Below are 21,597 nucleotides of genomic sequence, written 5' to 3'. Positions count from 1 at the left end.
TACTCCTAACTGAATACCTTGGGGTGTCTTCTTTCTAAAATGGGGTCATTTGTGGGGTTCCTATACTGCCCTGGCATTTTAGGGGCCCTAAACCGCGAGGAGTAGTCTGGAAATCAAATTCCGCAAAATGACCTGTGAAATCCTAAAGGTACTCATTGGACTTTGGGCCCTTTAGCGCAGTTAGGGTGCAAAAAAGTGCCACACATGTGGTATTGCCGTACTCGGGAGAAGTAGTATAATGTGTTTTGGGGTGTATTTTTACACATACCCATGCTGGGTGGGAGAAATAACTCTGTAAATGGACAATCGTGTGTAAAAAAATCAAAAGATTGTCATTTACAGAGGTATTTCTCCCACCCAGCATGGGTATGTGTAAAAATACACCACAAAACACATTATACTACTTCTCCCGAGTACGGCAATACCACATGTGTGGCACTTTTTTGCACCCTAACTGCGCTAAAGGGCCCAAAGTCCAATGAGTACCTTTAGGATTTCACAGGTCATTTTGCGACATTTGGTTTCAAGACTACTCCTCACGGTTTAGGGCCCCTAGAATGCCAGGGCAGTATAGGAACCCCACAAATGACCCCATTTTAGAAAGAAGACACCCCAAGGTATTCCGTTAGGAGTATGGTGAGTTCATAGAAGATTTTATTTTTTGTCACAAGTTAGCGGAACATGACACTTTGTGGAAAAAAACAATTAAAATCAATTTCTGCTAACTTGTGACAAAAAAATAAAATCTTCTATGAATTCCCCATACTCCTAACTGAATACCTTGGGGTGTCTTCTTTCTAAAATGGGGTCATTTGTGGGGTTCCTATACTGCCCTGGCATTTTAGGGGCCCTAAACCGTGAGGAGTAGTCTGGAAATCAAATTCCGCAAAATGACCTGTGAAATCCTAAAGGTACTCATTGGACTTTGGGCCCTTTAGCGCAATTAGGGTGCAAAAAAGTGCCACACATGTGGTATTGCCGTACTCGGGAGAAGTAGTATAATGTGTTTTGGGGTGTATTTTTACACATACCCATGCTGGGTGGGAGAAATAACTCTGTAAATGGACAATCGTGTGTAAAAAAATCAAAAGATTGTCATTTACAGAGGTATTTCTCCCACCCAGCATGGGTATGTGTAAAAATACACCACAAAACACATTATACTACTTCTCCCGAGTACGGCAATACCACATGTGTGGCACTTTTTTGCACCCTAACTGCGCTAAAGGGCCCAAAGTCCAATGAGTACCTTTAGGATTTCACAGGTCATTTTGCGACATTTGGTTTCAAGACTACTCCTCACGGTTTAGGGCCCCTAGAATGCCAGGGCAGTATAGGAACCCCACAAATGACCCCATTTTAGAAAGAAGACACCCCAAGGTATTCCGTTAGGAGTATGGTGAGTTCATAGAAGATTTTATTTTTTGTCACAAGTTAGCGGAACATGACACTTTGTGGAAAAAAACAATTAAAATCAATTTCTGCTAACTTGTGACAAAAAAATAAAATCTTCTATGAATTCCCCATACTCCTAACTGAATACCTTGGGGTGTCTTCTTTCTAAAATGGGGTCATTTGTGGGGTTCCTATACTGCCCTGGCATTTTAGGGGCCCTAAACCGTGAGGAGTAGTCTGGAAATCAAATTCCGCAAAATTACCTGTGAAATCCTAAAGGTACTCATTGGACTTTGGGCCCTTTAGCGCAGTTAGGGTGCAAAAAAGTGCCACACATGTGGTATCGCCGTACTCGGGAGAAGTAGTACAATGTGTTTTGGGGTGTATTTTTACACATACCCATGCTGGGTGGGAGAAATAACTCTGTAAATGGACAATTGTGTGTAAAAAAAATCAAAAGATTGTCATTTACAGAGGTATTTCTCCCACCCAGCATGGGTATGTGTAAAAATACACCACAAAACACATTATACTACTTCTCCCGAGTACGGCAATACCACATGTGTGGCACTTTTTTGCACCCTAACTGCGCTAAAGGGCCCAAAGTCCAATGAGTACCTTTAGGATTTCACAGGTCATTTTGCGACATTTGGTTTCAAGACTACTCCTCACGGTTTAGGGCCCCTAGAATGCCAGGGCAGTATAGGAACCCCACAAATCACCCCATTTTAGAAAGAAGACACCCCAAGGTATTCCGTTAGGAGTATGGTGAGTTCATAGAAGATTTTATTTTTTGTCACAAGTTAGCGGAACATGACACTTTGTGGAAAAAAACAATTAAAATCAATTTCTGCTAACTTGTGACAAAAAAATAAAATCTTCTATGAATTCCCCATACTCCTAACTGAATACCTTGGGGTGTCTTCTTTCTAAAATGGGGTCATTTGTGGGGTTCCTATACTGCCCTGGCATTTTAGGGGCCCTAAACCGTGAGGAGTAGTCTGGAAATCAAATTCCGCAAAATTACCTGTGAAATCCTAAAGGTACTCATTGGACTTTGGGCCCTTTAGCGCAGTTAGGGTGCAAAAAAGTGCCACACATGTGGTATCGCCGTACTCGGGAGAAGTAGTACAATGTGTTTTGGGGTGTATTTTTACACATACCCATGCTGGGTGGGAGAAATAACTCTGTAAATGGACAATTGTGTGTAAAAAAATCAAAAGATTGTCATTTACAGAGGTATTTCTCCCACCCAGCATAGGTATGTGTAAAAATACACCCCAAAACACATTATACTACTTCTCCCGAGTACGGCGATACCACATGTGTGGCACTTTTTTGCACCCTAACTGCGCTAAGGGGCCCAGAGTCCAATGAGTACCTTTAGGCTTTACAGGGGTGCTCAAAATTTAGCACCCCGCCCACTTGCCAGGACAGTTAACAAACCCCACAAATGACCCCATTTTGGAAAGAATACACGCTAAGGTATTCCATGAGGGCCATGGTGAGTTCATAGAAAATTTTATTTTTTGTCACAAGTTAGCGGAAAATGACATTTTGTGAAAAAAAAAAAAAAAACACAAAACCACAATTTCTGCTAACTTGTGACAAAAAATAAAACATTCTATGAACTCACCATGCACCTCACGGAATACTTTGGGGTGTCCTCTTTCCAAAATGGCATCATTCGTGGGGTCTGTCCTGGCATTTTAGGGTCTCTGCAATCATTACATGTATGGCCAGTATTAGGAGTTTCTGCTATACTCCTTATATTGGGCATAAGGGTAATGCACTGTGGGCTGAAAGGAAAAATGAACGTCAAACAATCAATCAATGTGGATGCCAAAAAATTTTGAAAAAAAAAAAAGAGGAGGAAGGCGTCTGCCAGGACATAGGAGCTGCCGCCCCAAAAATCCAAACCCACCAGCTCGTATGCCCTGGCAAACCTGATTTATCCATTCACACTGATCGATGTGGATGAACAAATCATTGCCAGAGTTCTTTTTTGATACAAAGTGTTTGCCAAAGCATATGAATCCCCAACACCACTCCTCGGCCCATATGCCTCGGCAAACGTATCTTTTTGACTGCGGAGGAGAAATCTCGTCCTGCAGCGCTACATGCACCGACTTGTGTGTAAGCTGACAGACGCGCAATGTTCTGTCAGGATGCACCATCAGTGCTGCAGCTGATTGGTCGGTCTGGATAGAAAAAAAGACAAAACAATACAAAAAGGAGGGGAAGGCGTCTGCCAGGACATAGGAGCTGCCGCCCCAAAAATCCAAACCCACCAGCTCGTATGCCCTGGCAAACCTGATTTATCCATTCACACCGATCGATGTGGATGAACAAATCATTGCCAGAGTTCTTTTTTGATACAAAGTGTTTGCCAAAGCATATGAATCCCCAACACCACTCCTCGGCCCATATGCCTCGGCAAACGTATCTTTTTGACTGCGGAGGAGAAATCTCGTCCTGCAGCGCTACATGCACCGACTTGTGTGTAAGCTGACAGACGCGCAATGTTCTGTCAGGATGCACCATCAGTGCTGCAGCTGATTGGTCGGTCTGGATAGAAAAAAAGACAAAACAATACAAAAAGGAGGGGAAGGCGTCTGCCAGGACATAGGAGCTGCCGCCCCAAAAATCCAAACCCACCAGCTCGTATGCCCTGGCAAACCTGATTTATCCATTCACACCGATCGATGTGGATGAACAAATCATTGCCAGAGTTCTTTTTTGATACAAAGTGTTTGCCAAAGCATATGAATCCCCAACACCACTCCTCGGCCCATATGCCTCGGCAAACGTATCTTTTTGACTGCGGAGGAGAAATCTCGTCCTGCAGCGCTGCATGCACCGACTTGTGTGTAAGCTGACAGACGCGCAACGTTCTGTCAGGATGCACCATCAGTACTGCAGCTGGTTAGTCGTTCGCTCGGTCCACCTGGAAGGTTATTGGATGGAAAAAGAGAAAAAAAAACCCAAAAAACAAGCAAGCAGCAAAGCAATTACTTCATTAACATTAATAACCTTTGAACTTTTTTAATAAAAAACTTAACATTGCAAACCAAACATTAACTTCTTTGCTTACCTGTTTTTTGTTTTTTTTTAACCTACCTCCCGAGGACAAACCTCTCCTCCCCCATGGAACAATGTGCGAAGTGCAAATCGCACAGAGTTGTGGCGAAATACATTCCGCAATTTGTCCCAAGTGAAAGGAGAGGTTTCTGGCAGCCCTGTGTATTAGGGTCTCTGGAAACCCGATGTTTGGTTTCACACTGCATATTGACATATCCGGTGGGTCGAGCCCGCCGCACCGTATCGTCCAAAACAGACCTTCAGGCAATACCACAAGAGTAGCATTCGGCCTAGTAATGAACTGCGTCGCCATAGACTAACATGACTTCCGCGCCGATCGATATTGCCACAGAAGCCACGCAGTAACGTAGGCATGCACTAGCGTTAAGTCAAGCACTTCCGGCGTAGGGGGGGACCGCAAAGTGTGACTTTTGCTAGGCATTTTGCCCTAACGCATCGCAGCAGTGTGAAATAGCACTGAGAGACCCTTGTGTGCCTACCGCTGTGTGTGGAGTTCCCTATTCTCTAATAGTGTACCTGCTCGTGGTACCTCTCAAAACACTCCCCTAGGCATAGGCCAGGCTGGTCAGGACAGGTGGGACAATAAACAGTGGTGTCACGCCTTATTCCAGCCCTGCTGCAGACACGACAGCGTTTTCTTCGGATTCGTTGACCTGGGGTAGTCGGAATTGGATAGGCGTAATGCCTTCCATGTAGCCGGCTAGTTGCATCTTGGGGTTGGGCCACGGCACCTCCTGGATACAGGAGTTCCATCACGATCTGTTTATTAAATTGAATAAACGAGCCAGTTCTCCCAGCCTTACTGTAGAGAACAAAGCTGTTGTAAATTGCCAATTGAATGAGGTAAAAAGACACTTTTTTATACCAGCGTCTTGTTTTTCGAGCAACTAAATAGGGCGCTAACCTCTGGTCATTGAAGTCCACCCCTCCCATGTTAGTATTATACTCGTGGGCGACAAGGGGTTTTTCAATGACCTTAGTTCGCCGTTGAATTTCAACTGTCGTGTCTGCGTGAATGGTGGACAGGAAGTAAACCTCCCTCTTGTCCTTCCATTTCACCGCGAGCAGGTCGTCAGCACACAAGGCGGCCCTCTGCCCCCGTTGAAGTTTGGTGGTAATGAGCCGTTGGGGGAAGCCCCGGCGACTAGGCCGCACGGTGCCACAGCATCGGATTTTTTCTATTTTTAAGTGCTGAAAGAGGGCCACACTTGTGTAATAATTGTCCACAAAAAGATGGTACCCCTTCTGGAACAAGGGTGACACCAAGTCCCACACAACCTTTCCACTGCTCCCCAGGTAGTCAGGGCATCCGACCGGCTCCAATTTTGAGTCTTTTCCCTCATAGACCCTAAAATAAGATGTATAGCCTGTGGCCCTTTCACAGAGCTTATACAGTTTCACCCCATACCGGGCGCGCTTGTTTGGGATGTACTGTTTGATGCGAAGGCGCCCGGTAAAGCGTATGAGGGACTCGTCTACGCAGATGTCCTGGTCAGGGGTATAAGCATCTGCAAATCTGGATGACAGGTGGTCTATGAGGGGTCGAATTTTGTGGAGCCGGTCAAAAGCAGGGTGGTCACTTCGATGACAGGTTTCGTTGTCATTGAAGTGCAGGAAGCTCAGGATGTTCTCAAATCGTGTCCTGGACATGGCAGCAGAGTACAGGGGAACATGATGTGCTGGGTCCGTAGACCAATAAGACCGCAACACATTCTGCTTTACTAGTCCCGTGTGAAGGATAAGGCCCAAAAAAATTTTCATTTCGGAAACTTGGACTGGTTTCCACCGAAAAGGCTGGGCAAGGTACTTTTCTGGATTGGCGGTTATATATTGTGTGGCCTTACGGTTGGTCTCTGCCACAATTAAGTCCAAGAGATCCTGGGTGAAGAACAGATAGAAAAAGTCTAGGGCCGATCCTAGATTATCTGTCTCCACCTGGACTCCAGACTGGGCGGTGAAAGGGGGAAGTACGGGTGCGGCGGAATCAGGGGATTGCCAATTTGGGTTTGCCAGCACCTCTGGTAAATTAGGGGTAGTACGGGCCCGTCTTCTTGGTGGCTGCGACTGGGATCTTACTGCACGTGCCACCGAACCAGTTTCAACTTCCATGCTGGTGCTCGCCACTTCACCAGGGTCTACGGAAGTACTGGTGCTAGGTCCAGGAGATGTTGTGCTGCTGGTGCCTGCCCCACTATGAAATCTCAGACCAGCACGAACACCACTCTGCTGCCCTTGAGGCTGATCCTGCGCCACCTGCGGTCCAACAACATGGGGTGTGGTACGCCTGGCTTTAGCCGGGACCTCAACCTCGTCATCACTATCGGTCAGTGAGCCACTGCTCAATTCAGGTTCAAACTCTGACCCGGAAGATTCGTCGAATGAGGCGTCCCAATCGTCCTCATCCGACTGGGCCATGTACCTGAGAACCTCATCATCGGAATACCCCTTTCTTGCCATGGTGGGCTGCTAAATTTAGGGGGTATTCCTCTGAGACTACGCAGAAAAAAGAGCACCTACCTAGCAAAAGGGAGTATTTGAGAGGTAGAAAGCTGTGCTCACTGAGTTTTGATAAAAAAAATAAATCAAAACTGAGGTTTACAGTGCCACAGCTATTGTACAGTGTTTTTTGCAGTGATCAGAAAAAAAATTCTGTCACTGCGGTGGGGCGGGCTGAACGCAAGTGCAGGCGAACGATCAGGCCTGATCGGGCAAACACTGCGTTTTTTTTTGTGGATCCTAGTGACCCTAATAGATCTGACTGCGATCAGTAATGATCACTTACAGATACTATATAGTACCAATGTTGATTAGCGACAGTGATGACGCTAATTAGTGACTGTGGTGCAGTGGGCTGAGCACTAACTGACACTTACAAAGGGGCCTAGCTAACTGGCCTAACTGCTAACACTAGTGATACTAAAAAAGTGACAGTTTTCACTGTTTTTAGATCACTTGGATAGTGACAGGGGGGTGGTGGCGAGTGGGGAATCGGAGGCAATCAGAAACAATCACAGGACAATCAAAGGCAATCACAGGGCAATCGCAGGCCAATCACAGGGCACTCAATTCCCGGGACAATCAAAGTCAATCACAGGGCAATCAAACCAATCACGACACAATCAAAGCCGATCACAGGCCAATCAAAGCAAATCACAGGCCAATCACAGGGCAATCAAACCAATCACGACACAATCAAAGCCGATCACAGGCCAATCACAGGGCAATCAAAGCCGATCACGGGACAATCAAAGCCGATCACGGGACAATCAAAGCCGATCACGGGACAATCAAAGACGATCACAGGCCAATCACAGGGCAATCACGGGACAATCAAAAAAATCACGGGACAATCAAATACAATTACAGCACAATGAAATTGAATGTCAGCACAATGAAATTGAATGTCAGCACAATCAAATACAATTGCAGCACAATCAAATACAATGCACTGGGAAGGTGATTGGGGGGGGGGGGGCTGAGGGCGATCTAAGGGTGTGGGGGGTTGATTAGGTGCCCGCACGGGGCAGACTGGGTCCTGATCTGGTGGGTGGCAGACACAGGGGGTGACGATAGGAGATCAGTGAGGGATTACAGGGGAGAATAGATGTAAACAATGCACTGGGGAGGTTATCAGGAGGGGGGGGTCTGAGGGCAATCTGAGGGTCTGGGTGGGTGATCAGGTGCCCCCAAGGGACAGTTTAGGGTCTGCGCTGATGGGTGGTGGTGACAAGGGGTGATAGACAGGTGATAGATGGGTGATAGACAGGTGATCAGTGGGTAAGGCAGCTATATAGCTGTATACACTATACAGGGGGGTGGTCTGGGAGGGGGGTCTGGGGGGGATCTGAGGGTAGGGGGGGTGATCAGGGGACCCTAGGGGGCAGTTAGGGACCTAACCTAGGGGATAGCGTCCCTAGATAGTGACAGGGAGTGATTGATGGGTTTTATGGGGGTGCTTGGGTGCAAAATGTGGTGTGCTGGGGTGAGCAGGGGGGGTTCTGAGGGCTGGGGTGGGCGATCGGGTGGTCTGTGTGGGTAAAAACGGGTGTTGATATGCTCACAGTAAGGGCTGCCGTCCTCTCTGATGGTCGCACGACGAGTGACCATCAGCGGAGGAGGCAGCCAGTATAATACACTTTGTTACAATAACAAAGTGTATTATACTCCTCTGATTGGCCGGATCGCCGCATTTGAAACCCGCCGGCGCTGCTAATTGGCCGGCGGGTTTCCGTGCAGAGTGGGCGGAGCCTATTGCCGGCGGCGATCGCGTCATTGATGACGCGATCGCCGCACAGCCACCGCTGATGCCGCCCCCGCCGATGGGCGTATTGCGGTCGTTTGGGCCCGGACTTTGCCGCCGCCCATCGGCTGGGGGCGGTCGTTATGTGGTTAAGTCCAGCTCGGTCTTGAAATGTATTGCAGCTAAGCACCCCTTAATAAAACTACTACTAAACCTTGAGTATACATGGTAAGTCGCTGAGTGCTAATGATTCCTGACGAATGACTCCTTTCTGCAGACAAATGCAACAATTCTGTATGTACTGCAACACTGCAGAGAAGTACAGATGTGGAAGTGACGCATCGCGCTCATACGTGGCATATGCTGAGGTTCATTCTAAGTCCACAAGGAGAAGCTATACGTGAGTATGAGCATCAATGGTTGTCTGGGGTCTAACAGTATTTCTACAGACAGTCTCATAATCAGATCTGACTGCATAGATTGTTCTCTGGGCAATATATTTATACCAGATGACTGTCTGAAGAGCGGATGTGGATTGTTTGCAAAGGCTTTATTCTAGCATGTATATGAGGCTTAACGTATACCAGAGACGTTAAACAATAAAGATTTGATACTTACCCAGGGCCTCCTCCATAGAGATGAGCGTAATGGCGTAATTACGATTTCGCGAAATTTCGCGTAATTAGTGTAATTACGTTTATGGCCGTAAGTACATAATCATAATGAAGAAGGATTTCGCGAAATTTCGCGTAAGCGTAATTTTCGCATAATTTTCGCATTGCAACAGGTATTACGAAATTAATGCGTATGGCCATGCTTCCCGAAGCGGAAAAGTTGACGCATGGATCAATGTTAGGTAGCCGCCGACTTTAAGGGTTAATAGCAAAGCCCCCTTAAATGCTAAGAGCCTCAAATTTGGAGAATATATTAAGGAGATCAGAAGAAATAAGAGGGAAAAAATTTTTTTCAAAAAGACCTTATAGTTTTTGAGAAAATCGATTTTTAAGTTTCAAGGGCGAAAATGTCTTTTAAATGCGGAAAATGTCAGTTTTTTTTTGCACAGGTAACAATAGTGTATTATTTTCATAGATTCCCCCAAGTGGGAAGAGTTTTACTTACTTCGTTCTGAGTGTGGGAAATATAAAAAAAAACGACGTGGGGTCCCCCCTCCCAGACCTCTTTAACACCTTGTCCCCCATGCAGGCTGGGATAGCCAGAATGCGGAGCACCGGCCGCGTGGGGCTCCGCACCCTGACTATACCAGCCCGCATGGTCCATGGATTGGGGGGTCTCGGAAGGGGAGGGGCAGCCAAGCTTTCCCCTCCCCCTCCGAGCCCTTGTCCAATCCAAGGACAAGGGGCTCTTCTCCACCTCCGATGGGCGGTGGAGGTGGAGGCCGCAATTTCCTGGGGGGGGGGGTTCATGGTGGAATCTGGGAGTCCCCTTTAAAAAGGGGTCCCCCAGATGCCCACCCCCCCTCCCAGGTGAAGTGAGTATAGAGGTACTTGTACCCCTTACCCATTTCCTTTAAGAGTTAAAAGTAAATAAACACACAAACACTTAGAAAAAGTATTTTAATTGAACAAAAAACATAACCACGAAAAAAGTCCTTTAATATTCTTAATTAACCATTAATACTTACCTGTCCCTATATAGCTCAGAGCTCTGTCGGGTCCGTGCAGCGCAGACGCGTATGTGGCGGCGGCGAGTGACGTCGGGTGCGGCGTAGTTACAATGTAACAAAGTTGTTACATTGTAATAACTTTGTTACATTGTAACTGATAGAACATTTCCGAGGCTATTTCGAGGGATCATTTATTTAAAGGGACAGGTAAGTATTAATGGTTAATTAAGAATATTAAAGGACTTTTTTCGTGGTTATGTTTTTTGTTCAATTAAAATACTTTTTCTAAGTGTTTGTGTGTTTATATACTTTTAACTCTTAAAGGAAATGGGTAAGGGGTACAAGTACCTCTATACTCATTTCTCCTGGGAGGGGGGGTGGGCATCTGGGGGACCCCTTTTTAAAGGGGACTCCCAGATTCCACCATGAACCCCCCCCCCCCAGGAAATCGCGGCCTCCACCTCCACCGCCCATCGGAGGTGGAGAAGAGCCCCTTGTCCTTGGATTGGACAAGGGCTTGGAGGGGGAGGGGAAAGCTTGGCTGCCCCTCCCCTTCTGAGACCCCCCAATCCATGGACCATGCGGGCTGGTATAGTCAGGGTGCGGAGCCCCACGCGGCCGGTGCTCCGCATTCTGGCTATCCCAGCCTGCATGGGGGACAAGGGGTTAAAGAGGTCTGCGAGGGGGGACCCCACGTAGTTTTTTTTTATATTTCCCACACTCAGAACGAAGTAAGTAAAACTCTTCCCACTTGGGGGAATCTATGAAAATAATACACTATTGTTACCTGTGCAAAAAAACCTGACATTTTCTGCATTTAAAAGACATTTTCGCCCTTGAAACTTAAAAATCGATTTTCTCAAAAACTATAAGGTCTTTTTGAAAAAAAAAATTTTCCTCTTATTCCCACTGATCCCCTTAATATACCCTGGGAATTTGGTGTTCCTAAACTTTAAGCAGGCTTTGCTATTAACCGTTAAAGTCGGCGGGCTTTTAAATGTTTACATTTTTCCTTTGAAACTTTAACATCGATTTTCTCAAAAACTATAAGGTCTTTTTGAAAAACAAATTTTTCCTCTTATTCCCACTGATCCCCTTAATATACCCTGGGAATTTGGTGTTCTTAAACTTTAAGCAGGCTTTGCTATTAACCGTTAAAGTCGGCGGGCTTTTAAATGTTTACATTTTTCCTTTGAAACTTTAACATCGATTTTCTCAAAAACTATAAGGTCTTTTTGAAAAAAAAATTTTTCCTCTTATTCCTCCTGATCTCCTTAATATATTCTCCAAATTTGAGGCTCTTAGCATTTAAGGGGGCTTTGCTATTAACCCTTAAAGTCGGCGGCTTTTTTATATTATACGGAGCGTTACGGTTTAACGCGAAATTACGGTAGCGTTTAATGCGAAATTACGGCATGAACGAAACGCGAAATTACAGTTTGAAAATTACGCTTACGGTATTTTCAATTACGATTTTAATGGCAATTACGCTACCGTAATTTCGCATCGTAATCGCAAATTTTGCATGCGTAATTTTAGTAATGCGAAATTACGAAAATTTCAGCTCAACTCTACTCCGCCAGCCCCATAAGCACCGCTGAGTCCCTCACCGTCCTCCCGCGTGCCTCCATTCAGCCGCAGCCAGCCTCGGTAAATGGCTGTCGCCTCAGTGGGGGTCTTCTGCGCACACGCAGACCCCTGCGCATGAACTGTAAACCTAAAAATATGCATAGACTTCTATCTACTATAATTTTATACCACCCCTCCCACCCCCCAGGACTCTATCATGTCCCCCATTTCCCCCATTGGCAATGCCTGTGTGTATCTTGTTCATGCCAATAAAGCTCTATTTGATTTGACTCTCTACAAACTGATGCAATGGACTCTAACTTCTGTTCCATAGTTCCCTATTTCTCTGACTCCTCCTGACAGGTTCCATATAAGAAGTATGAAGCTGGCTTCTCTATGCTTGTTTGACACTGAGCATATATTTTCCTGCCGGAGAACTGCTTGGCACACATTAGACTTTGTGAATTTTGTAGCAGTTTGCAGAGATTTCCCATTGATGTGTGGAATCAGCCATTCCTGAGTTCAGCTCCAGAGCCCCATCGCTGACTTCCATAGGAAATATTTATGTATAAATGCAGCACATTACAGTGCTGGGGACGCCTTTTACTTCCCAGCCCTAATTACTGCCTCTTTCCAGCGCTAATTAGGCTCACCTGTTCCCTCACTTTGTGCCTTCTTAAGGCTGCTCTCGGTCCCAGAGAGATAACTAGCTGCAGTTTATTCCACAGACATACGAGCGGGAACCATGTGCTCAATTTGTCCTCGTCTGACCTTGGCTTTGAAGCAGGAGCATCTATTGCTCGTCAAGCAAGGTCAATGTAACTCCAGGCAATGTGTTCAATCCAATCCGTTCAGGTCCTGGCTGTTAAAGAGGGAATGCTGGGTTGACCGTACGGGCACCTTTTCTTTCTTTTTCTTCAATGCATTTAATAAGGCACGTTTGTCGTGTCATCATACCGGATATAATACACTTTTTCTAAAATATACTCTTGCCATCTATGTTTATCTTTCTATGTTAAATGTGGGTTCAGCAACATTTGTGGTATTTTTAAAATAGTTCACGTTTACTGCAAAAATGTGTGTGTACAAATTCAGGTGCATCATCTTTCCTAAAATCCCTCTATTGATCCCCCTGAATTAATGAAGCACAAAGACAGCAGTTAATGAAGAACCGAAAGTTTGTCATCCCTTTTCAGGCTATCCGAAACTCAAATTTCATCTTTGCCCTAAAACATTAAACACACAATTAAACTAATAGAAAACAAAGATAATGGTTTCCTAGTTACTGGAAGGGTTAAAAGTTAAAGCTTATTCTTCACTCAGGCGTTGACTGATAAGATTGCTGTTCTGAAATAATCAAATTGTTTTCAGCTGGTTTGTGCAGAGTAAATAAATATGAAACACTTCACCTATATCTGTATGCAGGGGAGAAGCAGAGAACCGTCTCTACTTTATTTGCTCTGTAACTACTTAATTACAAGGCAATCTGATAATTTGTCCAGCATACCTGCAATGTTATTAGCTTTAGTGAAGTGGAGCAAAACCTTCCTATGACTTAAATGTATAACTTAAGTGAGAGGAATATGGAGGCTGCCATATTTATTTCCTTTTAAACCATACCACTTTCCTGGCAGTCCTGATAATTCTCTGCCTCCGATACTTTTTTAAATATAGACCCTAAGGGCTCAGCCGCACTATAAGCACTTTTCTGAGCGCTTGTGATTGATTCACTTTCATTTCATTAAAATCGTGGTTAAATTGCGTAAAAATTGCAACGATCGCGAACTTACCGCTTAATCGCTTATAGTGGAGCTGAGCCCTAAACAAGCATGCACATCATGTTTGACTAAAGTGTGACTGGATTTGTTGCATGCTTGTTTTAGGTGTGCGCTTCAGACACTACTGTAGCCAAAGAAATCAGCAAGACCGCCAGGCAACTGGTATTGTATAAAAGGGCATAAATATGGCAGCCTCCATATACCTCTCACTTCAACTGTTCTTTCTTTAAAGAGACACTGAAGCGAGAATAAATCTCGCTTCAGTGCTTATATTCAGCAGGGGCATGTGTGCCCCTGCTAAAACGCCGCTATCCCGCGGCTAAACGGGGGTCCCTTACCTCCCCAATCCCCTCGTGGTGTCCCAGCCAGCGCTTCCGCATAATGGCCGCAGCCCTGCCTCACGCGTGTCTGTCAGCGCGTATCTCCGCCTCTCCCTCGCGGGGGAGAGGCGGTGATGCGCCGCTGATAGACGGCACTGAGAGGCAGGGCTGCAGCTGTTAGCCCTGCCTCAAGAGCAGCAAAATCTACGACCAAGCATGTCGTAGATTTTGCAGGGGGGGATTTGGAGGTAAAGGACCCCCGTTTAGCCGCGGGATAGCGGCGTTTTAGCAGGGGCACACATGCCCCTGCTGAATATAAGCACTGAAGCGAGATTTATTCTCGCTTCAGTGTCTCTTTAATGCTTAAAGGACTTACGAGGCGAAATGCTTAAAAAAAGTTATGTACCTCATTGCTAAAGCAGACCTCAGGGCAGACGAACAGCACCTTCCTTTTCACGATCAGGTGCTTTATCAGGCTAATCCAGGTTACATTGCAGCTCCCGACCCTCCACAGGGTCGCCCTAGCAGAATCGCCGCTTTAAAAATCCAACTCCTGCGCAGCTCGCATAGCCGTGGCCGCGCAGGATTACAGCCCCGCTCGTGTCCGCCCTCACTCCGTGCGCTCTACTATACGTCATGTGGGCGGCTCCACATGACCACCCACATGACGAACTACACTGCCAGCCAGCCGCGCCCCCTCAGCAGAGAATACAAGCTCTGAACGAGCAGGTACTCACTCATTCAGAGCTTGTATTCTCTGCTGAGGGGGCGCGGCTGGCTGGCAGTGTAGTTCGTCATGTGGGTGGTCATGTGGAGCCGCCCACATGACGTATAGTAGAGCGCACGGAGTGAGGGCGGACACGAGCGGGGCTGTAATCCTGCGCGGCCACGGCTATGCGAGCTGTGCAGGAGTTGGATTTTTAAAGCGGCGATTCTGCTAGGGCGACCCTGTGGAGGGTCGGGAGCTGCAATGTAACCTGGATTAGCCTGATAAAGCACCTGATCGTGAAAAGGAAGGTGCTGTTCGTCTGCCCTGAGGTCTGCTTTAGCAATGAGGTACATAACATTTTTTAAGCAATTCGCCTCGTAAGTCCTTTAAAGAGGATCTGTAACGTCAAAACGTCCCCTGGGGGGTACTCCCCTCGGGTGGGGGAAGCCTAATGAGGCTTCCCACGCCGTCCTCCGTCCCTCAGGGGTCTCGCTGCAGCCCTCCGTGAAAGATGACGTCAATATTTACCTTCCCGGCTCCTGCGCAGGCGCTCTGACGGCTGTCGGCTCCGAACTACACGGAAATACCCGATCACTGTCGGGTCTGCTCTACTGCGCAGGCGCAAGTTTCCGGCGCCTGCGCAGTAGAGCGGACCCGACTGAGATCGGGTATTTCCGTGTAGTTCGGAGCCGAAAGCAGCCACAGCGCCCCCCGCTGGAGCCAGCAAAGGTAAATATTGAATTTACAGTCGGGTCTGTTGCCGGCTGTTCGGAGGGCTGCAGCGAGACCCCAGTGGGACAGAGGACGGCGTGGGAAGCCTCATTATGATCCAGAGGCTTCCCCCACCCGAGGTGAGTACCCCCCAGGGGATCTTTTTGAGGTTACAGAGTCTCTTTAAAGCATAGAAGCAATTTGTAATTTTATATCCTTTTAAAAGTAGCTATGTACAAATTCAGTTTTTTTCGTTTTTTCCCACCAGGAAAATTTGATAGATCCACTTGTTCGAATAATCAGAAAAATTGAACCAATACACCAAACATTTATGAGTTATTTTTTTAAAAAAATATTAAATTATTAAATAAAGCTAATTTTTTATGTTTTTCTATCTGATTTTCCTAACACATTCGACTAGATTTTTATTTACCAAAATGGAAAAATCTAATGTTTTTTCCCGATTAAAGTTTATTTTCAGTTTCTTATACAATCGCTCATTTTTATCGAAAACACTGGAAAATCTATTGATTTGATTGTATCATAGATGGCAAATTTTAGAAACTATAGACAAAACACTGGTTAGTGTGACAGTCACTGTGAAGACACGCGTGGTTAGTGTGACATTCACTGTGAACACAAGTGCGGTTACCGTGACAGTCACTGTGAACACACGTGAAGTTAGCGTGACGGTCACTTTGAACACGCGTGTGGTTAGCTTGACATTCACTGTGAAAAAGTGTGTAGTTAGTGTGACAATCATTGTGAACACGTGTGTGGTTAGCTTGACGGTCACTGTGAACACGCATGTGGTTAGCATTACAGCCACTGTGAACGCGTGTGGTTAGCGTGACAGTCACTGTGAACATGCGTGTGGTTAGCGTGATAGTTACTGTGAACATGTGTGTGGTTAGCGTGACAGTCGCTGTGAATATGCTTGTGGTTAGCATGATGGTCACTGTGAACATGCGTGTAGTTAGCGTGACGGTCACTGTGAGCACACATGGGGTTAGGGTGACAGTCACTGTGAACACACTTGTAATAAACGTGACAGTCACTGTGAACACGCGTGTGGTTAGCGTGACAGTCACTGTAAACACTCATGTGGTTAGGGTGACGGTCACTGTGAACACACATGTGCTTAGCGTGACAGTCACTGTGAACACACATGTGGTTAGCGTGACAATCACTGTGAACACACGTGTAGTTAGCGTGACAGTCACTGTGAACACATGTGGTTAGCGTGACAGGCACTGTGAGCACATGTGGTTAGCGTGACAGTCACTGTGAACACGTGTGGTTAGCGTGACAGTCACTGTGAATACGTGTGGTTAGCGTGACGGTCACTGTGAATGCACGTGTGGTTAGCGTGACGGTCACCGTGAAGACACGTGTGGTTAGCGTGACGGTCACCATGAAGACACGTGTGGTCAGCGTGACGGTCACTGTGAACACGTGTGTGGTTAGCGTGACAGACACTGTGGACACGCGCGTGGTTAGTGTGACGGTCACTGTGAAGACACGTGTGGTTAGCGTAATGGTCACTGTGAAGACACGTGTGGTTAGCGTGACAGTAACTGTGGACACGCGTGTTGTTAGCGTGACAGTCACTGTGGACACGTGTATGGTTAGCGTGATGGTCACTGTGAACAGGCATGAGTTCACCCTGGTTACAGACAGTCTTGACATACTGATTGCTTATTCTAGATTTACGTGAGTGTTCGTGTTGGAGACCCTGTAACCATTACACAGCAGTTTGGTTTTGTTATGCTGGCAGTTTAGAAATAAATAATTTGTCTAGCAGAGCTGTTCTATGCAGTGACATTATTGCTGAGGTAAAAGCTATGCCTCAGGTCAGCTTATACCTTATTCAGCGTCCTGACACAAGTGCAAGCAACGTGGCTCTGAACTCTTGCACAGGACTGAAGGAAAACCAAGAGAAATAGGCGCTGTTTGTATTTAGAGAGTTTAGCCTGTCTAATTCCCCTTTCACCTGTGACTAATCACAAGTTGTAATTCGATCTCTCCTCTGTGTCACGTGACTGCCTTGGCAAAGCAGCTAATTTGTAAACACAGGATGTTAACAGTATGTCTGCTTCCATGAAAGCAGGAAGTAGACACTGCAGATTTATTGCAGGATTTGTATCAGGTGTAACAAAGAAATGTTTTTTTCTCTCTAAAGGTCATTATGCTGGTGCTTATCTTTTAGTAGAAGTTCTGTGTTCAGGTCCACTTTAACCCTTCCCTTCTCCCCCTCACCTCTCCAGATTGCACCTCCAGCAGCCAAACCAGTACTGACATTCATTTCCTCCAAGGCTGAGAATCCGTGGAATTGATCGATATAAGCACTAATTTATTAGGTCACAAGATCATTGCACCAATGTTGAATTTTAATATTTTCTTTAAAAATATATTTACAGGAATAACCAATCTCTCATATTCTCAGATTCCTGCTAAATACAAAATATCTTCAAAGCTGGATTATTTCTGTTTAATATTGCCTTAAAGGGATACTGTAGGGGGGTCGGGGGAAAATGAGCTGAACTTACCCGGGGCTTCTAATGGTCCCCCGCAGACATCCTGTGTTGGCGCAGCCACTCACCAATGCTCCAGCCCCGCCTCCGGTTCACTTCTGCAATTTCTGACTTTAAAGTCAGAAAACCACTGCGACTGCGTTGCTGTGTCCTCGATCCCGCTGATGTCATCAAGAGCGCACAGTGCAGGCCCAGTATGGTCTGTGTCTGCGCAGTACACTCCTGGTGACATCAGCGGGAGCGAGGACATGGCAAAGCAGGCGCAGTGGTTTTCTGACTTTAAAGTCAGAAATTCCAGAAGTGAACCGGAGGCGGGGCCGGAGCATTGGGGAGTGGCTGCGCCAACACAGGATGTCTGCGGGGGACCATTAGAAGCCCCGGGTAAGTTCAGCTCATTTTCCCCCGACCCCCCTACAGTATCCATTTAAAACTACAGGCCTAAAATTTCCTTACAATATTAGTTGGGTTAGAGATCTAACAACATTACTACCTTAAATTGCACTATAGTAAAACAACCACAAAATGACACTGTGTGTTAAATATGATGGTCTTTATGGGATCATATGCCCAACCCTAACCTTTTCCACTCCCGTGTGCCTAACCCTAACCTCTTCCCCTCCCGTGGGCCTAACCCTAACCTCTTCCCCTCCCGTGTGCCTGACCCTAACATTTTCCCCTCCCATGTGCCTGACCCTAACATTTTCCCCTCCCGTGTGCCTTAGACCCCGTTCACACTTGCGGTTCGAGTCTGCAAGTGTCCGGGGGTCCGGGTCCGGGGGCCGCAAAGAGACCGTACGGGTCTCTGCGGTGGCCACAAGTTGCCACAAGTTGCGGATCCGGAATGTATCAGTTCCGGCTACAATAAAGTAGCCGGAACTAGATACATTGCAGTGCCAGAAAGGCACCTCAAGCATGGGGGATACCGGCGTGTAGTCCGGGCCCCCCAAGTGGCATAGGACCGATGCTGGAAGCATCCGGTCCTATTGCCAGTGTGATGAGAAACATCCGTTTCTCATTGCACAGCACGGCTGCATGTTCGGGTCAGGATCCGACCCGGGTCCGCAGCCGCACGGGGACGGACGGCAAAAATGGAGCAAGTTGGAAAAAAGCCGGATCGTCCCGGAGCTGCGTTCCCGGATCAGATTGATTAACAATGTATCCATTCACCATCCGCTGTGTACGGAGCGTTCCGGGTCCGGGGAAGCCGGACCTGGAACGCTAATGTGAACCGGGCCTAACCCTAACCTCTTCCCCTCCCGTGTGCCTAACCCTAACCTCTTCCCCTCCCGTGTGCCTGACCCTAACCTCTTCCACTCCGGTGTGCCTGAACCTAATCTCTTCCCCTCCCGTGTACCTGACCCTACCCACTTCCCCTCCCGTGTGCCTGACCCTAACCTCTTTCCCTCCTGTGTGCCTGACCCTAACCTCTTCCCCTCCTGTGATCCCAATCCTAACCTCTTCCCCTCCCATATGCCTGAACTTAACCTCTTCCCCTCCCGTGTGCCTGACCCTAACCTTCCCCTCTTCCATGTGCCTAACCTCTGATCTTCCCGTATTCCTGACCCTAACCTCTTTCTCTCCCATATGTCTAACCCTAACCTTTTACCCTCATAAGTACCTTACTGTAAGCTCATAGCTGGAGCCTCTGCAGTTATCAGGAGCCTTGTGATGTCATGAACTCTGGATAGCCGTATCCTCTGTAGTTGTTGGGGGATTTATCATGTCATGGACTGTGGATAGCCGGATACTTTATAGTTAAGCACTTGACATTTGTGTACGTAGTTGCATACAGCTGGGATTTTACTGTTTCCCAAATCTAGTTTCATTCCCTCTATGTATGCCCACGGAGTGAAACAAATCCCAAATTAAAAAAAAAAAAAAGAGAGAAAGTAATCTGAATTGTGCTCTCAGTGATTAGATAAGCCATCAATCCTTTTATAGAGCAATAAAGTGGATTTATATAGGAATAATTGGCCTATTTTAATGCCTGACTTTACTCCTAAATACCACACAATTCACATCCGTGTGTCATCCTCCATAATATATATCATTGCTGGGCTGATAACCTTTCCTAACATCCTTTCCTTGCTTCTGTGACATATATGCACACACAGCAAATTACTACATGCGGTTTAATAAATGTCAAGTGCAGGGTGCAGCAGGAATTCAATATATTCTCAATTCATCAGCATCATTGTCATCTGGGGCCCATAAGATCACCTTTATACCTAATAAGTACACGAGTGGGTGAGGGTTGTATTATCCTCAAGCTTATTATCCTTGCGTCTCTCATCAAAATACTTCACCGGCTATCAGGCCTTTACAATGCGCTGGGAGATGTAAAGATAGGCTGTGAAGTTATTATATTTAAACTAGCGCAGGTGGCAAAGCCAACATCCAAGGCGGCTGTCATTTTTGGTCTGGCCTGCTTCAAACGGATTCACTGTCTGGCATGAAAACTTGTAAAAAGTAAAATGGTAGTTACGCGCCTACGCTACGGGAATATTACCGCACGCTTTGTAATATTACTTGCGCTGTGTATACGCAGTAATATTAACTGAATTTAATGAATCAACCCCCATGTCATAGTACTGAAAGCAGCCATTATTATTATTTATTTAAAAAACATTTCCTTACTGCTGGAACGTGTATCCACGCACCTATAACTTAACTTAAAAACCAGGGCACGTAGATACACGTACTGGTTAGTTTACCTCATCGTTCCCGATCGTCGCGTCGTAGACCTGCCGTTCCACCGCAATCTCACTGTTCCGTGATCAGGGAATGAGAACAGCTTGTTCTCAAACTCGATCACAGTTGTAAACAGTACTTCCATGCACTACTAGAATACGGAAGTTAAGTGTAGAGCCATCATGTGGCCAAAAAAGTAAAATGCACGCTAACACACCATTACATTACATTTAATTAAATAATACATTTTTTAAAACATTTTAATCCCTTACACCCCTATAGTTACCAAAATAAAACACTTGTGAAAAATATTATATTATTTCCAGATAAAATATTATAGCCATTCATTGTACTAGGAACACAATTTAAACCTTGTAATAACTGGGACAAATGAGAAAATAAAATGTGTGGGTTTTATTGTAGCACATTTTATTTTAAAACTATAATTGCTGAAAACTGAGATTTTTTTTTTCTTATTTCTTTTAAAATCCTTATAAAATAAAATAATTCTTAGCAAAAAGTACCAACCAAAAAAAGCCTAATTTGTGGCGAATAAAATAAGATATAGATCATTTCAATGTGGTTAGTAACGATAAAGTTATTGACTAATGAAAGGGAGGAGGGTGATGTGAAAACCTTTCTGGTTTTTAAGGGGTAAAAAACAGTGGTTAATACACCAGCATTTTCCATGGGGCACTAAAACAGACCATACGTAGGACTAAATATAAACAATGAGGGCATACAGCTTGTCCTTTAACTTGTAAAGGTGGAAGATGTACACATGCAGTACTAAAATACACTAGGAGGCAGATCCCTTTTGAGCTTACACGCTACATCATTTCCTGTTTAGAGAGCGGAAAGGAGAAAAACATTCTATTGCTTATAATCAGTACAGCAGTCTTTCACCTTTGTTTACTTAGGATA

General features: G+C 45.8%; 1 protein-coding gene across 6 annotated transcripts in view; it reads left to right on the top strand.

The window, feature by feature from the left end:
- CDH4 (cadherin 4) overlaps positions 1–21,597 on the top strand; it is a 1,011,299-nt gene that overhangs the window by 603,961 nt on the left and 385,741 nt on the right. For 3 of the 6 annotated variants that reach the window (XM_068263314.1, XM_068263308.1, XM_068263313.1), the window contains exon 3: positions 9,015–9,137. The exons of the other annotated variants lie outside the window; for them this stretch is intronic. In XM_068263314.1, coding sequence (XP_068119415.1) covers positions 9,098–9,137 — 40 coding nt within the window. In that variant the 5' untranslated portion in view covers positions 9,015–9,097. The remainder of the gene's footprint in view (positions 1–9,014; positions 9,138–21,597) is intronic. 6 annotated transcript variants of the gene reach the window in all.

Source organism: Hyperolius riggenbachi, chromosome 12 (assembly GCF_040937935.1).
Source record: "Hyperolius riggenbachi isolate aHypRig1 chromosome 12, aHypRig1.pri, whole genome shotgun sequence".
Classification (NCBI taxonomy): Eukaryota; Metazoa; Chordata; class Amphibia; order Anura; family Hyperoliidae; genus Hyperolius; species Hyperolius riggenbachi.
This window is presented reverse-complemented; position numbering and strand designations above follow the sequence as displayed.